Source organism: Priapulus caudatus, unplaced genomic scaffold, assembly GCF_000485595.1.
Source record: "Priapulus caudatus unplaced genomic scaffold, Priapulus_caudatus-5.0.1 Scaffold708, whole genome shotgun sequence".
Classification (NCBI taxonomy): Eukaryota; Metazoa; Priapulida; class Priapulimorpha; order Priapulimorphida; family Priapulidae; genus Priapulus; species Priapulus caudatus.
This window is the reverse complement of record NW_014577769.1, coordinates 67,322-89,489: the sequence shown is the minus strand read 5'-3', so window position 1 is coordinate 89,489 and position 22,168 is coordinate 67,322. Positions and strand designations below refer to the sequence as shown.

The 22,168-nt window shown below is 40.1% G+C and overlaps 2 protein-coding genes across 5 annotated transcripts in view; both read right to left on the bottom strand.

Annotated features, from left to right (window-relative positions):
- LOC106812972 (solute carrier family 25 member 36-A-like) overlaps nucleotides 1–11,037 on the bottom strand; it is a 20,415-nt gene extending 9,378 nt beyond the window's left edge. Inside the window, exons 1-5 of the mRNA XM_014817006.1 lie at nucleotides 10,849–11,037; nucleotides 3,755–3,985; nucleotides 3,189–3,266; nucleotides 2,788–2,888; nucleotides 2,052–2,118 (exon numbers count right to left, since the gene is read on the bottom strand). Coding sequence (XP_014672492.1) covers nucleotides 2,052–2,118; nucleotides 2,788–2,888; nucleotides 3,189–3,266; nucleotides 3,755–3,985; nucleotides 10,849–10,889 — 518 coding nt within the window. The 5' untranslated portion in view covers nucleotides 10,890–11,037. The remainder of the gene's footprint in view (nucleotides 1–2,051; nucleotides 2,119–2,787; nucleotides 2,889–3,188; nucleotides 3,267–3,754; nucleotides 3,986–10,848) is intronic.
- Nucleotides 11,038–12,436: 1,399 nt separating this feature from the next.
- The window catches only part of LOC106812971 (indoleamine 2,3-dioxygenase 2-like), an 11,007-nt gene continuing 1,275 nt past the window's right edge, over nucleotides 12,437–22,168 (bottom strand). Inside the window, exons 2-14 of one of the 4 annotated variants that reach the window (XR_001394407.1) lie at nucleotides 20,421–20,516; nucleotides 19,724–19,843; nucleotides 19,385–19,500; nucleotides 18,852–18,866; nucleotides 18,568–18,670; nucleotides 18,171–18,288; nucleotides 17,939–17,987; nucleotides 17,665–17,728; nucleotides 16,439–16,613; nucleotides 16,032–16,128; nucleotides 15,196–15,275; nucleotides 14,981–15,112; nucleotides 12,437–13,009 (exon numbers count right to left, since the gene is read on the bottom strand). Coding sequence is in view for 3 of the 4 variants with exons in the window: in XM_014817002.1 (XP_014672488.1) it covers nucleotides 15,045–15,112; nucleotides 15,196–15,275; nucleotides 16,032–16,128; nucleotides 16,439–16,613; nucleotides 17,665–17,728; nucleotides 17,939–17,987; nucleotides 18,171–18,288; nucleotides 18,568–18,670; nucleotides 18,852–18,866; nucleotides 19,385–19,500; nucleotides 19,724–19,843; nucleotides 20,421–20,516 (1,101 nt within the window). In the remaining variant the exon portion in view is untranslated. Of the gene's footprint in view, nucleotides 13,010–13,512; nucleotides 15,113–15,195; nucleotides 15,276–16,031; nucleotides 16,129–16,438; nucleotides 16,614–17,664; nucleotides 17,729–17,938; nucleotides 17,988–18,170; nucleotides 18,289–18,567; nucleotides 18,671–18,851; nucleotides 18,867–19,384; nucleotides 19,501–19,723; nucleotides 19,844–20,420; nucleotides 20,517–22,168 lie in introns of those variants that run through there. The other 3 variants (XM_014817002.1, XM_014817003.1, XM_014817004.1) reach the window with 3 other exon arrangements.

Below are 22,168 nucleotides of genomic sequence, written 5' to 3'. Positions count from 1 at the left end.
CAGTATAAAACGACTTATCCCGAGCTAAAGTTATCCCGCTTCAGCAGTATAAAACGACTTATCCCGAGATAAAGTTATCCCGCTTCAGAAGCGGGCTAAAGTCGTGCGCAGTATAAAAGCGGCATAAGACATTTTATTGTGACTCTAGACAATTGCTGTTAATCAAGCAATAACGGTAGGTGTCATGAAAGTGGTGAAAACACTGGAAACTCTCGCAATAGTTACTTTAAGGTATAGGAGGAAATACGGAATTGCGGCACAAATCTCAACAGCTCGACCTACGCTCTAAATATTCGATGTATAGTGTGATGGGCAGGAAAACCATCACCAGCATGAAATTGGAGGTCACAGGTCAAAGGGCAATGGGGGAAAAGGTCAGATATCAGACATTTTCTGAGGACATGGTCTAACGAACCGACTGCACCCAACTTTTTTGTTTCAGCGCTGAACTACCATTTTTATCACTTTATTGAAAGGATCGTGAAATCTACTCTCCGCTGACGTGCGAAGAGTAAGTGTCTGATAACCTTTTGACCCTCAAGAGGAGGGTTGAACATGGATTTGTTGACTGTTAACAAAGGACTAAACTGCTTTTGCTATTAGAATGTATACAAATGTGAGCTTCTTTTGTTCACTGGTCCTTATTCTATCTTCCGGTAGTATTACAAACCACGTAGCTTCCTTCGTTTTGACATAAATCATACTTTTGCACGACATGGTTTTCACGTTATTTACCGTTATGTGGCGTAGCCAAGCTGCAAATTCTCATGCACAGCAACTCGAAGGAGGCGTGGCAGGGAATTTAGGCCGTATAGTCTAGCCGAGTGCAGAAAATGCGCTTAGAAATTAAGTTTCGCTGTGACCATGCTGGGTTTAAAAATTAAAACTATTTTACATTTAAGCTATAGTTAGAATGCCTTGTTTTTATGGTTGAATCCAGCAGTTTTTTTTAAATAAATGCTGCGCTCGTAAAATATCTGAACTACTTCACCCACGGAGGAATGATGTGTATGAATCTTAGCGAGTAAATTGACCCTCCAGCTGATTGTAGCTTTTCGCACATGTGTTTTGCATAGCAAACGCATGTGTTTACATCTTACTTATCATCACCAATAGTATGTGATAAAGGCGAGAGTTAACATCGGCATCACCCGGCTTTGTTAGCCAAACAAAAACTTCTTCAGGAATGATATATAATGATTTATAACGTACGGGAGACACGATCCCTGCCGCGCCTCCTTTGAGTTGCTGTGCACGAGAATTTGTGGCTTGGCAACGCCACACGACGGTAAATAATGTGAAGACCATGTCGTGCAAAAGTATGATTTATGTCAAAACGAAAGAAGCTACGTGGTTTGTAATACTACTAAGGACCCGTGAACAAAAGCTCATGACTCGTATGACAAAAATTTAGTGAAATCAGTACCAAATTAGTGTCAAACTCCTTTGTCTCATTAACTCCTGATAACGTTAATATAGCGAAATCATTAAAGTTACACAGCTATATCTTTATTACTGTACTACCGGTATAGCAAAGCCTATCAACGCGGTGGTTGGAGGGCGCACTTGATTCGGTTGCCAGTGAGTTTATCAGAAGAATACCCGGCTACAGTAAGTACACGTCAGTTGAGCGCTGCCGCTCTGCGGATCTTGTTATTTATAGCATTAATGAGCAAATAGCCTACATTACTGTTATCAACATTTTACAAATTTGAAATCGAGAATGCAAGCGTGAAACACGACATTGTCAAAAACACTTCGGACACCATTCACGATCTGCATTATACTTATAGTCTGTTCAACAGCTACTATGTGATGCCGCACACTACATTTTTTGGACAAGCAAGGGTCAGTGAAACAGTCTTCTTCTTTCTTTTAACAAAATTTGTGAGGACTGGTCAATTATGGTGAGGGCTGGTAAAAAACTGCTGTTACCAGCCCTCTGGGCCGTGTAAAAAATCTGAATTTCATGCCCTGTAGTGACATATATAACTTTAAATTCAATTAATTAGTACCCTTATTTCACAGTTGGTATTCTACAGCTTACTCACCTCTGGTCCAGCTGCAACCGCGTTTTCACAAACCATATTGGATTCGTCACCGAACACGAAACGAAACCTGAAATTGGAATTTAGAATTCCAAGCAAAAAAATGAACTGTTAAATAAACAGTGATGTTCACACACAAAGCTTATATGGTGATAACAGCAGGAAAATTTTGCACTTGGGATAAAACATCATCAATTAATAACGTCCCACAAAACTTCAACACACCACACTCAAAGGCATGCACGCACGCACGCACGGACACGTACACATATATCCACATGTACACAAGGAAGACTGACCTTGGCCCAGTCTATCTATATTCTGCACTAGCTGTACTAACGTATTAGAAGCATATGGATTGAGCCATATACTCCGAACTGCAACGCAAACTATGGCGTGAAATCCAAAATTAAAGCTAAGCGCACCTAAAGCTAACACAGTTTACGTGCATAAATATACGTGTCACCGATTCATTTGTCAAGCACATAACTGCAGTTTTTACATGATGTATACTTGAAATGAGTAGTTCACTGACACACGTGTTGATGAATGAAAGGTAAAAAATGATGTACTTTTGCGAGTCTGCAGCACATGGACCAATAAGCAGCAATTCTCCGTGGGGCATCGGTTTTTCAACAATCAAAGTTTTTAACACTACATGTGTACAAACACATGCTTATTCAGTTTAACAATAAACAATTTTGCATAGTGATATATGAAATGCTAATGGAGTGTTTACCTGCCATGGACGCGGAACCCATGTGAACGATCGGTGTGTCTGGTCTAATAACCCCATTGAGAAAGGATTTCGTATTCGAGTACGCCGCAAAGTAGATGGCTCTGCAAAATTGTGAAGCAACTAGCACTGCAATCATATAATTAAAGATATTCGGTAGCATCCAAATTTACAGGCAGAGCAAATGTCAGCTCATCACGAGATAAACGAATAAAGAGAACATGTTGTTATGCCGCAACACTACAACCACACTCACACGTAGAACATCTGAACATGGTGGTGGCAATTTCATACAAATAAAATTCTGAATTTCCAAGTATGTTCACTTATTTGAAATTCCTAATTCACTTCATACACTTTTATTTTAAATTCACATGTATGCAAACCAATTATTACAAACTCACCTCGAAGGAGCCACACCAACCAAATTTGGTCCTAGACCCTTAAAAAGTGCCCATGGTCCTTCATTCTCAATAATAGACCTGTGAAAAATTAAATGCATATATGTGATACAATGCACACACAATGACATAACTTCTTACACTAAGATGACAACACGGTGAAACGTATTTATATAATGCAGTAGTTGCCATTAAAAGATACAGTCGTGTGAAATGCAGGGCTGGGTTATTTCAGAACAATTTCAAATTTCAACTAAAAATTTCATGTTAGTCAGCTGGTAAGTTTGTGTATTACAGAAAGATTTTCTGCTGTTATCACTCTGCCCCAACTAAGATACATGCATGTTAGCTGTAATTTTAGGTTTACATATTTTAATGAAATGGAATAGCAAAGAGAAAAAGAGCCAAGTGATGATCATGTTATATATATAGGAATTCACATTACTGCATGCTGCATTATTGTGCCGCACATGTTAATCCTGCATGCAGTTTCCGATTCAGATTCACTGTACACATTCTGCCCAACACGCATGCAAAACACACATGTACACTGAAAAATTCCTGCACACCTCAGACATCCAATGATTCCGAGTCCTGACTTGGCTTGAAGTGGGTTCGCGGATGCGGACACTCCGCAGGCACAGAAGTTCACGCCGGCATATGGTGGGGGCGTCGCTGACGCTGGCGTCGCCTGAACCACAATGCTCCTCCGAACATTAAACGATGCGACGGACGACTGAAGCCTCGTCTTCACGACCTCCAGAGGACATGTTACTATTGCACCAGCTGTCCCTCCGGCACTGTAACGACAATGTCACCAGTTAGTTAACATGAACAGTGCTATCACTGCAAGATAGGGTGGTTTATTATAACCGTAGATAAGGGGGAAAACAAACATTATACATTTATCCCCATGTTAGTGAAACCTTAACAAACAGGCCGCAGAGCGTCTGGGCATTCATCTGAGCGTTGTTGCTACGGTTATTAAACGTAAACAATTTAAGTCGTGCGTAGTGACACCTTGTTAGGCGCAGATATGCAGATACCGCAGTTGCGTACACTTCATTTCAGCAACCTTCTGCATTCTGCTACCTCCCAGCATCCAATGGTTGATTACAGAATCGCGTGCCTGAAACTCCTGTTTATGGTGCTTTGTCGACCCTACACCCTAACCCTATTGAAAAATAATAAAAAGCAAGTGCCGCATAGCAGACAGCGCTCATCTAACGTCTACTGCGCGTGACTCTGGTCGGCAGTAGTGGATTCTATAACCCTTTTAGTCCCAATGTGTTCACATACAGCCGAAATAGTGGAATGCCACAGAGATGGTATCAGGAACCTTCTCAAAAGAATGCTTCGTTGCGGATCGTTATGAAGTTGCACGAGCATGGCGCCGTACGGTTTACAGTGTCTTCAGATTCAAAGATGGAAGCTCCCATACATTCGTAGTAGCAACAAATATTTGCAAGGAGCAGAAAGTAGGTAAAGACGTCATCCATTTACCTACGCAAGCGCCTCAGCCGCAATAGAGAGCTGCCACCTGCCAACCAATTACGGCGCAGTGGCAAAAACTGCCCTCAACAATTGCAGCTCATTGCACTGCGCAGCAGCACTGGCAGTGGATACTGGTTACATGTAAACATACTGACATACAGAATAGCCTATAAATTATACGTATTTAAGGGCATAAACCTGCTTTAACCAAATTTAGCTTTGAAATTTCACTGTGACATTGTTCAGGCCTCAAATACATCCAGGCATGTATAGATTTTATACTAGCAAACCCGGCAGTCAATTCTTTCTAACAGACACGTCAACAAATCCATGTTTAACCTCCTCTTGGGTAGGGGGAGGGGGAGGGTTAGGGGAGGGGTGCGAGAGGAGTGAGGGGAGGGGAAGGGGGAGGGTGGGGCCATAGGGGATTCTACTTAGCAAGCATGTTCAGTCCTTTGTTGACAGTGAAAAATCATGGGTTAACCCCTCCTCTTGCAGGCGTCAAAAAGGTTATCCGACACTTACTCTTCGCATGTCAGCAGAGGGAATTTTCATGTCCTTTCAATAAAGCCATAAAAATCTAGGTCACCGCTGCAAACAAAAAAGTTTTCAATCCGCTCCGCTCAGACCATCGTCCTCATGAACAAATGTCTAAAATCTGCCCTGTGCATTGACCTTTGACCGGTGACTCCAATTTGCGGCCACAGTGATGGCTCTTCCTACCATGATGCTATACACCGACTATCAACGGCTTAGGTCGAGCATTTAGATTTGTGCCGCAATTCTGCGATTTCCTCCCTATACCTTAAAGTTAAGGAGTGAATGTTCCCCCTTCTTTGTACACCTCTTGAACCTTTCGACCTTTGACCCCCAGCTTCGGACATTCCCAACTCGTTTTTGACGATCCCCCCCAACGACCCGAATACTCGTGACCGTGACGTCGCGGTTAACGATTTGTGCCGGCAACTGTTGACGGACGAACATGGCCGCGACGCCACGGAGCGGACGATCAAGCGCATTCTACAAGCTGCATCTGACTATGTCAGAGTGACCTAAAAATTGATTGTTGGTAAAAATTATTTGTTGTTAATTAAATTGTTCGTAAATAAATCGATCGTAAACTACTTAGCGTATAATTGGAACAAAATAGTTAAATGGATACAGATACAGATACAGATGGTTTTATGTTATACACGGATAAACAGGTAATAATACAACAAAATCAGCGCATTGGGATTCGATCCAACGACCTTTGGAGGCCGTGACCCACCTGTGCTTAGGCGTTCGGCTAGTCCAAGTGTTATTGGTTTCGATGATTGTGGATGTGCATGAAATAATTATGGTACAACACGCTCTGTGACGTCATTGAGGCATGTTCAGGAAATCCATGTTTAACCTCCTCTGGATATGTCAAAAAGTTATCAGACACTTTTACTCTTGCCGCACGTCAGTGAAAGCACATTTCATGGTCGCTTTCAGATAAAGTGATAAAAATGGTTAGGTCAGCGCTGACAACAAAAAAGTTTGCACTCTGCCGTTAGGCGATGACATGCCTCAGAAAAATGTCGATATCTGAACCTTTCACAAGGCTGCAACATTAACCTATTTATTTCACTAGACCATTCAGGGCAGTAAACTGAAGGAAAACCACCTAGCCCTGACCTAACTTTCACTAGCCATCGCGCGCGCCTGTAACTGAGGAACCATAGCCCTGACCTAACTTTCCTAGCCAGACCAGACATTGTTATGAACAAATTTTATTTAGCATAAGATTGTGCTCGTATGAATTCAATAGATGCTTTTCCCGCGCTTTAAATCGACGTGCGGCCGAGTTCACGTGCAGCCATTCGTATTCTACAAGAAGGCTTACACGACCGCAGGATTTAGACGATCGTCTACTGCGGCTTGAGCAGCACAGCACAACGTTATTGTTTTTGATCGAAAGGTAGACTGAGTCATCCGGCCTACAACGCTCTGCTAGACAAATGTACACGCTCTGCGGACAAACCATGTGCGGCCGCCAAACCAGCTTCTAGCTAAGAGGTGACCTTTCAGTGCCAATATATATGACCCAATTCTAACAACGACCAGTTGGGCTACTAGCACTCTGAGTTGGTATAGCGCAATCGGAGCCAAGGCACATTATACCCGACTAGGGTCGTCGGCATGTGGGTTAGTGTCGAAACCCTGCCTCGTCCCGCACTGCCCTTGAACGCGGCCGATGGAAAGCCCATGGCTCCACTCATGTAAAGACACCGCGGCTGTGACCTCCAATTTCCGCACAGGCTGATGGGTTTCCTGAGCATCACGACGTATAACACGAATAATATAAGAGCCATAGGTAGGAGCCGTTCAGATTTGTGCCGCAATTCGTAATTTCCTACCGTATAGCCTTAGGTTAAGAGGGAAAGATTCCCCTCCGTTTAACGACACTTGAAACCTTGACCCTCTGACCCCCAAAGTTTGTCATCCTGAGGCCGTATTCACGATCCCCCCCCCCCCGACGTCCCGAATATCGTGACTGTACATCGAGTGCTCAGTTGAGATTTGTGCCCAACTGTTGACAGACGGACGGACGCACGCACGCACGGACAATCATGCGATTCTACAAGCTGCATCCGACTTCGTCAGATAAGCTAATGAACACTTTCTATAAAGGACATTGCTAACATTTTCTTTGATTAGCAGCTATATAATAATATCACCTCTATAGACTAGATACCGTTCTATAAAGAACACCTTTTGGGTTTCCTTGATTTAGCCCCATATATATATACAGATCTGACTGTACATGTACTGTACATACAATATGTGTACACAACATTTTATGAATGGAAATTTACATACACAAGTTCATTAAGATTTATTATCTTGCATTAGATAATCGTGGGATTGCAACCGTCGCCACGCTGCCTTAATAATGGTCGACATAGCCCACGCGTATCACGTGCACAGAACCGAGTAAATTTTCCACGCAGTGCGTGCCATCAGGCTAGGCAAGTCTTGCACAGTGTGAGAAAAATATTATTAGAACTTTTTGCAGCCGCAGTATGTTGAAACCAGGCAAGTTACACATACATGTATCTTACAGTTACACTGTATATATACAACCTTGCACGGAGCAGTGTGATAGTATAGCATACCCAGATTAACCTAAATCAGCTATATATACAGCCAGCACACGAGACATGTGCAAATACTTATCCGTTTCGCACCCAATACTCAAAGTTCACAGTGTTCAGCATGAATTAATCTTCATACTGAACCAGCGGACTATATTGCTCGTATTAAATGCTGATATGGCAGCAAATACTAGAATTCTCCTAACAAATCCTGCAAAGCATCCTGCATGAGACTACAGTACAGCATCTAACTCTAAGGCATAGAATGCATCTCATATGAATGATTAAACCTCATTAAGCTTTATCTTAAACCTTCTTCTACTAAGAAATTTAACTATGAAATTGTAGCCTTACACCCCTCGTTTTGCTACAGACTCCCTCTTTTTGAGAGTTGGACTCCCTTGTTCAAAAGTTAATTTCTATCCCTGATCATTATGTAATTTATTATTAGGGCATACTGTATAAAGGATGCACAATTGAAATTTAATGTAAATTCAGGATCATGACGAGAACAACCACAGGCACTTAGAACCTTTCAATAATAAAATGATGGAAAATAAACATGAAATGTATTTACTACCAAATTCCTAATGTTTTTCTACTCTCTTTCGCCTATTTTATATAAATAACAAAGTTAATTTTTACTCAACCGTGCCAGTTTGAAACATACCGCTGACGTTTCGCCTCCTGTCAGGAAGCTTTCTCAAAGCAAACTGATGTTAATCAGTTTTGACCACCAGATGGTGTGGTGGTCAATAGCTTAGTCCACACGTGACTAAGCCTGTACCCCCCTCGTCCCGGTTGATGTTTGGGGTCTTGCAGATCCAGATGGCCTCCTTAATCCATCGCCTGATTTTGATAGGCTCACGATCGATGATCTTCGAATTCTCCCAATCGATGGTGTGATTGTCCTTCGCTACATGGTCAGTGATCGTGAATTTGGTGATTTCGGTAGCCGACTGTTTTCGTTGGGCCCTTGTGAACGATTTGGGTGCTACGGTGTCTACGTCCTTTTTGTGTTCTTTTAGGCGGGTTTTAAATTTTCGACCGGTTTCTCCAATGTAACTTTTTCCACACATTGCACACGGTATCCTGTAAACACGGTCCGTAATGTTGTACATATCTGTTCTGTCCTTAGAATGTACCAAAAGCCGTTTTAGAGTCTCAAACTGTCTCTCACTGTTGACGCCACACCTGCATTTTTTAGGTGACGCTGAACTACGTCCGTGACCCCTCTGACATAGGGTAGGATGATCATCGCCTTCGGTTTCTCCGTGGAGGTTTTCTTTTGGAATGTTGTTTTTTCCCGTGATGTGTACATCTCCTTGAACACTTTTTCGAGTGTCCAATTGGGATAGCCGCATTTTCCTAATGCGTTCTTGATGTGGCGCACTTCAGCTTCCCGGTCCTCACTCTCCGTTATGATTTTGTCCCTACGATCTAGTAGCGTCCGGACCACTGACAGTCACGTGTGGACTAAGCTATTGACCACCACACCATCTGGTGGTCAACACTGATTAACATCAGTTTGCTTTGAGAAAGCTTCCTGACAGGAGGCGAAACGTCAGCGGTACGTTTCAAACTTGCACGGTTGAGTAAAAATTAACTTTGTTATTTATATTATTCTACCAACCGAATGAACTTATTTAATGAGCCTATTTGATAATTTCTTGTAAATGCTGTTCAAATGTTCTTTTGCAACACACAATCTTACCGCAGCATAATACACAAACAGCGCCTACATTCTAGTATTTATGCGTAGCCGAATGTTCACTTGTTCGAATTACGACTCTTACCAAGAGAAATCGAGTCAATCCACATCAATGAAAATGGGAGCGTTCATACACGAATAATAGCATTGCATTCTGGGTTCAAGTGCCCTCTGCTTCCAAGCCAAACTGCATGCAGTGCACTTTCGTACACTCAGGATACCACTGCCACAATGCTAGCACTATTTTTAAAGTGGGCGAAGCGCGGGGAAATCCAGCGAATGGAGATTCGTAAACAGCGCATGATTTGAAAGTAGTAAATGGGCGCACAATATGCGCATTATTTCGTATCACTATTTTATCAAATTTTCCATAAAATAATGGTTGGATTTTTTAAATCTTCGCAACTTTTATTAGTCCAAATCTTAATTATTACATAGGATTGCTATGTAATAATGTTGCTAAGGATACTCATTGCTACGAGTAACGTGGCTGCTGTAAAACTTGTAGTAAAAAACGTTACAAATTGTAACGGAAATCTGCTTGTGGCAGTGGTAGATTGAGCCATCTGTCGTGGAGTTTGCTTCCGAGCTTCATTATGAGCCCACCAAGGAAAGTCAGCATGATTTTCGCAAGAATGACGACACACCCGACTACGTTCATTGGCCAAACAATTGGATATTATAAACAGGCACTTGCTCCAATTTACATAGCTGTGGAGTGAAAGTTTACTTAAGGATTTTACCACATCTCTTGGAAAGTTAAGTTGTACCAAATGGCAATGGGGATAATTCAAACAAGTGAACATTCGGTGCCATAGATACCAAAATGGAGGCAATTGGTTGTGTAATTTTGCTGTGATGGTATGAAACCTCAGGATACCTCAGGATAGGAAACGCAAGTACACCTGCTTTATATTTCTATTGTTTGTGCACAGTGGAGTGTGTGCAGTGAAAGTGTGTTGCAGAGAAGCAATTCAAGCATTAGCTCTAGTACTTATAGTACTATAGCCCGCTTACATTAACTGCCGCTGGTTAATGTAAGCGGGCTATAGTACTAGAGGCTATTCAAGCATGTGAATGGCATTCACAGGAAATTATTAATATTACTAATAATAGGCAAAAGAGACGAGAAACATTTAAGAATTTGGTAGTAAATACATTTCGTGTTTATTTAGTATCATTTTATTATTGAAGAGTTCCGAGAGCCTGTGAGAAAAACGCAAGAACTGCATGCATGTACGTACATTTGACTGACAGTGACAGAACATGGTTCAATGGCATCGCAAAATGAGTTAGCAACTAGGGCGTCAGCATACACAAGCACATTTTAACTTACCCTCCAGCAATCAGATGTACAAATTTGTCGTCCAGTACCATCGCTTGATCGCTACCACAGCTAGTGTTGGCTTATTATCTACATGTTTTGTGCATTAAGCGTATATTATCACAAAATACTGAAAACTGTGGAAAGCGGAGACGCAGTTCATCTACGTGCTACTAGTAACGTCGGACCCATCACAACACATGAAGTGTGCACGTGCTTATTTATAACGGTAACGTTGATTTGTGGAAGGTAGTCACGTGCGGGTTGTAACCGGCCATCTCGTTGGTCTTCTTCGCTATACAGTAGGAAAAGTGTAAACATTCCATCACGCTCGTTTCACGTGCACTACGATAACCGTCGTTGCCAACTTCCGGAATGTGTGCCGTGCGATTCTCGGACTTCACGTAAATTGTTTTAGTTATAAATTGGATTACTAATCGTGTGTTGTACTGCATACTTGCGTGTTTGAATGATGATGTGGCCGGATGTTGGAAAGAACGACGATGTTATTTGACTACAGATGTCAGATCATCGTTCAGATCGGATCTAATCTGTCATCGACATCATTACGGATAGCTCTAGCCTCTAGTAACTATAGCCCGCGTACAGTTGCCGCACTGTACGCGGGCACTGTTACTAGAGCTACATCACGGCTACCTCTGAGGCAGTTAATGAACGCAGGCTATAGAGTATAGTACTAGAGCTACATCACGGCGACATCCTCCAAGTTCACTGTTCAGCAATAAATATACATCATACATGATTACATCAATGGCATCATTACATCATAGCAATTAAGAGACGAGTAGATAATAACAGTTAACACTGTTAGTGTTATTATCAGAGGGTTTGGGTGATAAGTTTCCATAGTTCTATAGTCACAGCTAGGGGGGTCCGGGGGCATGCCCACCGGGAATTTTGTTTTAATTATGCTATATTTGGTGCATTCTGGTGAATTTTGAAGGTCAATTCTGAAGATACCCAGTCTGTGACCGGTTTCTGGAAACCGGTGCAAACCTGCCTAAATCCGCGCCTGATTATCTACTCTTGATCATATGATTCATACACGTGTACACAATATGTGTTGTATACATGATTACATTTACATGTGTGACTGCATACAAATTACAATGTCACATTTTTTAAGTTTTTTTATTTATATTTATTTATTTAGGCAATTATCCATCATATACAATACATAGCATACTTTTACAATAAAATTCTGAATTCATAAAATTGGATAACTACCATACCAAGGATATATACACAAAAAGCATGACTAGCACACATATTTACATTTAATTGTGGTCCTTTACTGCTTTACATTCGTACATGACATGCGTACATGTCACAACAAGTGATTAGAGTATATATATAGACTCCGAAAATGCGAATATCAATGTTTATAAACAATGACAACTTATTCATAATCGTTCTTAATCATTAATTACTTCATATTATCTATCTATTAAGTTCTGCATCTAGAGAAGCAGCTACTCTGCATCGACATACACTCATACATGAACGTGTTTGCGCGCATTCACATCTATCATATATAATCCAATTTGTACGTGTCATATATACATACGTATATTAAATGATAATACATATATATATATATTATATAGATACGTCGTATGTTCATTCTGAATGTGTATAGTCTAGACTAAAGATATTTTCAGTGTACCGGCTGTATTTTCATAGTGTAGTGGGCTGTAGCTATAGCTGGGGAGGGGGGCAGTCGCCAAAGTGGTCTGGCAAAGCACTGCATCGATGTTGTTATAGGCAGTGTGGGTTGTAAGCTACACTGTACCGGTACCCTTATAATATTTAATTATCATGCACATTTAATTACATAGGTATACATACGAAGCACACTCGTACTGTTGTACTCGATCGGTATTCTTGGCAACCTATGTTTATAACTACTTAACATTGGTAGAATCAAACGCCCTATTACCAACCAACCTTTACCAACGAGAATCAAAGCATCTATATCCAACCATGGCATAACCATGAAATGTCATGCATTTTCCAATTATTTCATCACATCTCGTAATTTTACATCCTTGGGTTGGGGGTAGTGTATTAATTATATCATGCACACAGCTTATCTAATGGCAATATAAGCTGTGCCTCCTCCTCATTCCACTTTAGTCTTGTGTCGAATTTCCTGCAGAAATGGTAGGATTTTAATGGTAAAGTAACGTAATCGTTGGGTAAAAAATGTTTCAACTTATATTATTTTCACACAATATTTTCACACTTGTACACAAATTAAACGGATTTCGCCCCTCGTTTCTTGTGACCAACAAAGTAGATCACATGCTCTAAAATCACGTCTGGCAGCATGATGACTTCAATTTGTGCATATATAGGTCTGAAGTTATTATTTAAATATGCTAAGGAGAATGCATGTTTTATTCCATTGTTTCACTATATATAACAGTCTTCACAAGAAAGTTTTTGAGCCACTTGCCCTACGTATTCTGTAAAATGTACATGCTTGAATGACATTCTAGTTGGCCATATATTTTTCAGGAAAGTTTTTTGAATATCGAGTAAAGAATTTTACACCAGACAATTTCTAGACGCCATTCGTTTCTGGTGTTAAGTAGCATTTTTAGTTCAAATTAAAACTACAGAAAATGAATGCATGACACAAATTGACTGAAGTAATGGTAATAACATAAATATTATTTTATTTGCTGCATATAATTGCAAAATATCACTGATCTATTGCATTCCATTCTCCTAAATATTTGGTTATAGCAAAATTTTTAGATTTACACAAGACGTTTGCAGATGTCATATTGAACAGTATTTGACTAAGCATCCCTGGTGAATTAATTTTAGTTGTCATAGCACTTGCATATCATAGAACCTATGAATCGTAACACATTCCAATCATGATATAAAAAAATAATCAAGGAGAATTGATGGAAGCCCATTCAATTATAGACTTGTCTTTCAAATATGTATATCTCAAATACAGCCAACATTAAAAACTTGTAGTAAAACATTGTCTTGTCGATTAGATGACGTAATAAAACTATAATCATAATGGCATAAGCTCGAAAATTACAGAGGATTTATGCTGTTATGATTGAGCTATAAAAGCATGATTAAACAGAAAATTCCAACATTTTTTCATTTCACGAAAATGGAATTTGAACATAATTATAGCTACAAACACAAGTGCACCTGTTTTGTGTTGTATGAAATTGTATCAATTAAGTATTGGTCTAATAATTTCTCCAGCTGCTTCCTCCTAGATTTCTCTAACTTGCCACTGTCATTATCTGTTTCCTACTCCACACTGCACCTTCCACCTTGACTTAGTATAGCATAGCAGGGTTTGAAATTAAGGGCAGCCAGCAGCAGTTTTGCTGCCTACAAGGGTCAGTTTTCTGCCTGCTCTCAATGTTGGCAGCAAATACTTCCTGCCGAGAAATTCTTAATAAACCATAGTAAACGCACCAAAGATTCTGTCTGGGTGAGTAAATTTGCTGTCTGTCTCTTTCTCTGGCAGTAAGTAGTTTCTGCCTGGCAAGTTATTTTCTAACCCTGATATATTATCATTTACTACGAATAAACTATTGCGCAAACCAAAATTGCTAGTGAAAATGACCAATTTGTCAATATCACTGTTGCTATTGCAATGATGTATTGGATGGCTGCTTCTGGCACTAGCGAATCAGAAAACAATGGATATTGAAAACCGATTCGAATTTTTAATCATACGTCCTGATGGATATAATGTACGAGTGTTCTAAGACATCTTACCTTTGCTACAGACACTTGCTGTTAAGTTTAAAATGGTGGTAAGTGAGAAAATGGTAAAAAAAGAAGTTCAAACACGTTAGGTTAAAGGAACCTGATCAAACATTTACAGGTGCTGTGGGTACATATACCCAGCAGACTGGACCATACACGCAAAAAATATTGATTCTTGCCTGCACCAGCAAAGCGTTGCGAAATACGCAACTGTGTAAGCATATATAGATGATATATATGTCTATATATATATATAGATGCATGTGCAGATATAGTTGAAATGGCTTGTGTATGCCCTGTCAATTACTAGTAGGTGCCGTCTAACCCAAATCGAGTGCATGAAAGCACTGTACAACTGAGAACCTACCCTCCAAGAACCTTGATAGGTTGTCTTGGCTCTGGCTTGTCTGTGGACACAATGTTTAGCACTGTTATGCTGGTAAAGGGAGCAAGTGTGCCTTGGTTGTGTCACGCACGCTTTTGAGGAAGGGAAGTACTCCTGCAAATGGAAAAATACCTTTATAATTCACATAATGGATCGTGTATGATAATGAACGTTCAGGGTCAAGGAGAATCACGCACCTGATCCACCAGTTCCTACATTTGCCAAGCTCTCATGACTCTTTTTGCAGTCTGTTTGATGGGACGGAATCACAATGTATCTGAAATTTTACAGCATAGAATCATTTATTTTTAATTTTATTTAAATTAACTGTGAAATATAATACAGACAGACTATATTGTATTGCAAACAGATACTATGTATAGGTATTGTAATTTGGCACACATCTCTCACTGTCTCAGATCTATTAACTATAAGCCCCCAGCTCTTATTCCACTATGTATCTCGCTCTCTCTCTGTCCACACCACCCCTTTTCATCCTATTTTTCTCCTGTTTTTGTTTGATATTTAACTCACTTTCCCTCTTTCTGCTATAATCCCCACCCTCACCATGCATTTCTCTATTCTTATGCCTGTCTCTTCCTCTCTAGCTAGACATTTTTAATTCTCAGGGTCCGCACGGGTATGGAAATGTCCTGGAATTTGATACGACTCCTTGTAAACTCCTTGAATTTTAAAATATTGTGTTTTATACTGGAATTGTCCTGGAAAAGTACTCAAAACTACTGGAATTTATAAAATAAGAAATATAAAGCAAATAATATGTCTGTGTTCATTTTATTAATTCTGTTAATCTATGTTTTTTTTCTGAATCAGAAGTTTTCATGTCCTCTATTCCATGTAATGTATCTTTTGAAGCTGTGCTAAGTCTGAAAACACTAAATTTTATTAAGTTAAGCTAGAATTTTAGTACTTGAAAAATACAAATTGTCTTTGAAATGTCCTGGAAAACTCCTTGAATTTTGTCTTGACTTATTAATCTGTATGGACCCTGATTCTGTATTGCTATACGTACCTGACTACAACTTGGATGTGATAATCTCTAAAGTGAACAAGTGATAGCAACGCTTTGTTGTAACTTTCTGCCAAACCCACATCATTTTGTGATATCACTGCAAATGAACAACAAATATATTAGCCTAAACGTGTAATGACATCTGGTTCCTGCAGTGACAGCATAGCCTTTATGTGGCCTAAGGTCTGAATGTTTCATAATCTCTGTTATTTGACCATCACATATTGAACTGGAAGAGTAGTGGCCTGTAGGTTAATTATTAGCTGAAGTAAATTTTAATTTTATTTATTAATTTTTTAACAAAAGAAGGTTCAGTTGTATTATCAAGCCAAAGTCAATTTTAGCCAATTGGTTACATGTTTTATTTGACCAATAGAACATGTAAGAAATTTGCACATTTTACGTACCAAAGTCTCGTATAGATGGTCCCTTAACAAGACTAGCAATGAATTCTCGGTGCCCAGGTGGCATGTACTGCCTCATTTCACTGAGGAAGGTCCAGGCAGACTCTCCATGTTTCACACCCAGCACTTCATCGCAGCAATGCAGTGTCGAACTTTGTGCCGCGCTAGCACCAGGGTGCTATAGTGCATGGTGAGGCAAAACAATTCCACAAGTGATTGTTAAACTGTTAAAAGGCAGATGAAAATTCAAAGCATAAAACACAGACATGACAGAAACACAGATCGAAATAATATTAGCATTGCATTTCAAGTTTGTTAAGTGAATTTTCTATTACAGCGTAATGTTTGAATGTTGAATAATTAATAATATAATACATAATGAAGGTTACTCTCATTTAATGGTGTTGCCATCAAGTGGCAGGAATAAATGCTTTATTTGGAGTGTTACATAGTAGTTTTCATGGAGTCAAGACCAAGATTTCCAAAATAATTTCTGACCGGTCTCATGTTTTGTCCCACTTTTACGACATTTACTGTTATTGCTTGAGTAACAGAAACTGTCTAGAGCAGTGCTAACATGTCTTAGAACGTTCATACCACCAAAACATGCACGATTCGAATTTTGATTATTCGTTTTGATTTCCGCCTCCATTTCTTGTGAATCTGGCACCGAGTTCACTACACGAACTAGATTCCCTTTTGTTTGAATCAGGTACACTGTGGGTGTACTTGTTTTGAAGGTGCCATTTGCAAATTAATTGTTCGAATTTCACCACATCATTAGATAAAATGCTGTGTACTGTGGCACGAAGGGTCATTGTCGTATCAGGTACTACATATATGTACCAGAGGTAGTTTTAGGTTGTTTAGTATTAATTATGTTTATATTTTTATACGAGGTATATTTAGGGTTAGGGTTAGGGTACACTTGTGTAGTACAAGTCTGGTACAATTTGTGTATACATACCTCGGTTACATATATGTAGTACCTGATACGACAACGACCCCTTCAGCTGTACTGTGTAACTATTATATATATATATATACGTGCAGTGGATCTCGTATTAGAAATCAGGCCAGGCCTGGCATGTACGATGAAGTGTGAACTCCGCTCAAATCTCTATGCATCTACATATATCTTCATATATGAGCTAGTGTCATTATACACTGACATAGTGTAATCAGTGACATCAACTCTTATGAACAGGTTCTACTAGTAGTTTACGTACCTTTACAGGTGTGCTGGAGATGCCTTCATAAATTATACCACCTTTGAATACATTACTCTGCCACCTTCAAAACAGACACATGATTTCGTAAATGTAAAATGTAGTATATGAGTTTGTGGACCATATGTGCACAGTTATCATTGAAACACATGTATGCATGGGTACTTGCAGCAATTTATTCCGCTCATGAAGCACAAATGCAGGCTAAGCTTAACAACAAGCTGAAAAAATCAAAATCTTCCAAACATCGTTAGCTAAATATCACAATTCTTACCCTGCTAAAAATGCCCTAAAGTTGTAAAATTCACGGGGATCACAGTGTTCTGAAAATAAAGGATGTACTTGTGAGTTATTTTTTTAATGCAAGAGACACTGTACAGTATATCGTCTACTACATAAATTGGCTTATGTTAATAGCCAGAATGTACCTGAAAATTAGGGCTCAAGTCCTACAAGTGGCATATATAATAAAACACTGAAACATATCTGTGTTATAACCAACTTGCCATGCATTCTAGTTAAGGTTGCAGTCATCATTTCTACTCCGTGAGAGTACTTGCATAAAGCATCGCCCAGGGTTTTAGTATCTTTGTTTACAATAGCTTCTCGGCTCTGTAGAATATGCTGCAACATTGTAACCATCGATATTGTAAATATTCACAATGTAAGCATTTTTAACATTTATATTGCAAACATTATAATTAATCATAGTAAAGGGAGACAAAACGTGCACAATGTCGAGTAGGAGAGTGGATATGGAGTAATAACAGAACTGGGGTAAATGAACACGTATAATTACTGTGATAACTTGTACAGCGTCGGAGCCATGAAATGGGAGCCCTTCTTAATGTGGTGACTAGCACACTGAGAGAACAGATATACCCAATAACATGAATCACTTACAGGAAGAATGTGCTGAGCAAAGTTAATTTCCATCTGTAGAGGGATGAGGAAGAACCATTCAAAACTCTTTCCACCACACAGACTGAAGATGAGCTTCAAGTTACTGCAACAAAAATACATTTCATTCCACAGAGTTAGATTAACGTTATATATAGCTATAGTATTAACTAGAGATACAACACAACAACTAGCAACTGATTATAGGTTTTCAATACAATAAGTAAATAAAATTGAAGTCATTGTCATGTACCTTTAAATAGCTATCAGTCTACCAAATGGATTACCTTAACTCCAGTGGACTGCCATTTTCATCCCATGAAATAAAAACAAGTTAATAATTATTAATTTATTATCCAAAAAAACATACAATAAAGATAAGCAATCAGATTTTACCCTCCTAACAATATTACAATAGAGTGTGTCCCCACTTATACCTGGCACGTTGTGTCACATACTGGTTACATTGGTACTTCGTTATTTTTACAGAGGAAACTATAGACTACAACATTCGCTTGGTGGAAATCTGATTGAATAAAGTCAACGATTATATTGGAAATAGCGGTTCTGGGAATCCTGTGGTCCAGGGCTAACTCCCTTATGATATAACATACATGGGTATACAAGGAGGATCAGGCTTATTAGAGTTTTGAAATGGCAGTACAGAACTATAAATAGGACTAATATCATAAGTGCTCATCCCGTAGAGATGCGAGTAACAAATGTCCTCTGGCGCATGGAAACATAAGAGAACACAGCAAATTAGCAGTCGGGTTTCATGTGCATACACTATGTACTTTCACCAATCAAATCACCTCACCAATTGGGGTCAATCTTTTTGTAGTTGGACATCATATCTGCATGCGTGATCATCGCTGGCCAACCCAGTTTCATTGAAAGCTTATGGAATGGAACAGCAAGGCATTTTGGAATGCTCTGCAATATTACAACAAAAATTTCATTATTAAACTTACATATACTGCACAGTGTATTTCTGTTTGAGCATGTTGCTTAATCAGAAAGTGTAGAAATAACAGTAGTAGCTATAAAGTGCTGTAACGTTTACCACCACATTTCAGACCCCAGCACCGTGTAAACAAAATGCTAAACTCTTCTGACTTAATCCCACACCTGGTATATGGTTGACGAAGTAGCTTACCTGTAGCACACCTGCGTCGCCATCCTGCCAAACGTATCCCTGCACAAGGAGGCAGAGGACAAGTCTAGCCAACCTTTGGTGCTTGTAGCTTATCAGCCGTTCATAATCCAACACTGATAGCTAAAATCACACATGTTAATGCAACATCAAAACGGGGCACATGAATCTGATCTGATACGATTATATGGGGAAACCTGAAAGGTCCAATCCTACATTTACATAATTACCCTATCTTGTGAGCACATATGCCTTTTAATAGGACATTACCAGGAGTAAGATGCACCAAAACAGGGAAAGGTCTACATTTACTAGCATGTACATGGTTTGTTGCATCCTCAGAAAATTCTCACAAACCTTGCCGCGCATTTGAGTCTATACGGCTGATGTTTGTATCGGAAAAGTGATTGGGCATGAGCCTAGTTGAATGACTAAGGTAAATTTCACATTCATTTTTTGGAGTCGGGTATAACAAATTATAGGTCGACTCGAACTAGAAAAAAGAGACTCCACTTTTTTGAGATGCATACCTAACTTAGTAACTAGAGTATTCCTCCTAAATAGGCGTATGGTGGCGCCATCTACCAGATGGGAAAAACTTGAATTTAATACTTTAATAATTACGGTGAATCTAACAGGTGGAGCTATATAATGCAGCTGTTACTACCACACGTGGTGACAGCAAAGGACTACAACATACCTGATCCACTCTCGATCGAAACTGTTTACTTTTCAGAAGATTTTCAGAATCATGTAGAATTTCTATCCACGGATGAAATTCGATCGGTAGTTTTTCCTCAAGAACAAAAAAATGGCTTACATAAGTTTAAAAAGGACTCTCACTCTAAGCCATTCTCATTCTGGAATTTAGAGGTACTGTGTGAGCCCATGCAAATTCCAATTTAACTATACATTCGAAAAACTATTGAGTCGGATGTGTGCGGGAAAGACTAATAAAGAATTATCACCCGGACAAAGGTCGCATGTGTGTTTTAAAATTGTAGTCTGCAGCAGGCCCATTCTCTTTGTGGCTTTTAATGTCAGAGTTATCTGTTAAGTCTTTTATGCCCGCTCGTTGTGTACGTTGAATTTTGGTAGTGTTTGTGGGTAATAGTATAGATACTTCGATAATAATCGTATTATATAGTATGTATGTAATTAGGTTGGAGTCCTTACATGATACTATCGGTCTGTAGCTGCCCGATACTGGTAAGAGATTAGGAGGGCCAACCCGGCACCGGACTCGATCCCCAGGCTATTCCTTATATACGCACACCTTGCGACGGACAATGCGGTCAGCAGCTGGCAAGCCGTGCCGTTTGCTTCATGACTTCAGTATAGCAATTCATACATGAGCCTAAGCGCGGAGCTCCCAATACAAATTTAAGGATACGTACGATTTGTACAACCGACAATCAAGGCGCACGGATCACGCATGATATTAGTACACTTTGATATATAGTATGATCAGTAGATCTATAACACAGCTGTCTATTATATGTACTCTATTTGATAGTATATATAGCTGGCATATTCCTGCACACGCTGTACATCGCATGTGCGACGGGCGACGCTCACACACGTAACTGCGCACGTCGACGTCGAGCAGCGGCAACACTATCACTTATCAGTGGTGCGCACGCACGCACTGCACACACCATCCCATCGGAAGTGTACTGCTTTACGGCCACGCACGCACACAGTGGAAATGTCTTAGTCCGTCCCACAGACGAAGTCGCGTGCCTCACGGGCTTTCATTTCTGCGGCGTGTTGTTGGGCCGAACCGGCCCGCCGACAGACACGTTGTTCCAAACGAGTGCCGCGTAATTGGCTCTTTTTTAAATAAAACCGGCCACCATAGAACGCAAACGCCTGTACAATTTTATTCCTCCGTCACGTGCCGCGTGTCGACTAGGTATTACGCACCCGCATGCGATAACTATGAGGCGGACATCATCATGTGAATTTTTCGCGGTACGGTTGATCGCTGCTTTGCCAGCGGTACACACCCACAGCGGCGATCTAGACTGCCGCCATCAGACGGTGCCTCCACCATGGCACCAACAGTCACGGTCACGGTGATTAGCATACTGCTCAATTGAATCGCTGCATTATAACAATCGTCCGATTATTAGCGCCAACTAAGACTGGTAGCCCGTCCTTCTCATACAACTGACACAAGCTTTGATAGTAAGGGACGGTTACCAGTCTATATTCGCACAGCCCGCAGCAAAAGATCAGAAAACAACGTTTGATCGTGCAGGCATCAAAATTTTCGGTGCGGATGAAGATTCGCCCAGTTGCTTGAGCGACACACCATCTAATTTTCCCTGCGATTTACAATCACTCGCGGGAGCGCGTAGACGAATAAATGTTGTCATGTGTGTCGCGCCCAAAACAAGCAGTAACAAGCAGAGCGTGCGCTCCGCGAAGTCAATCCTTGCTAGC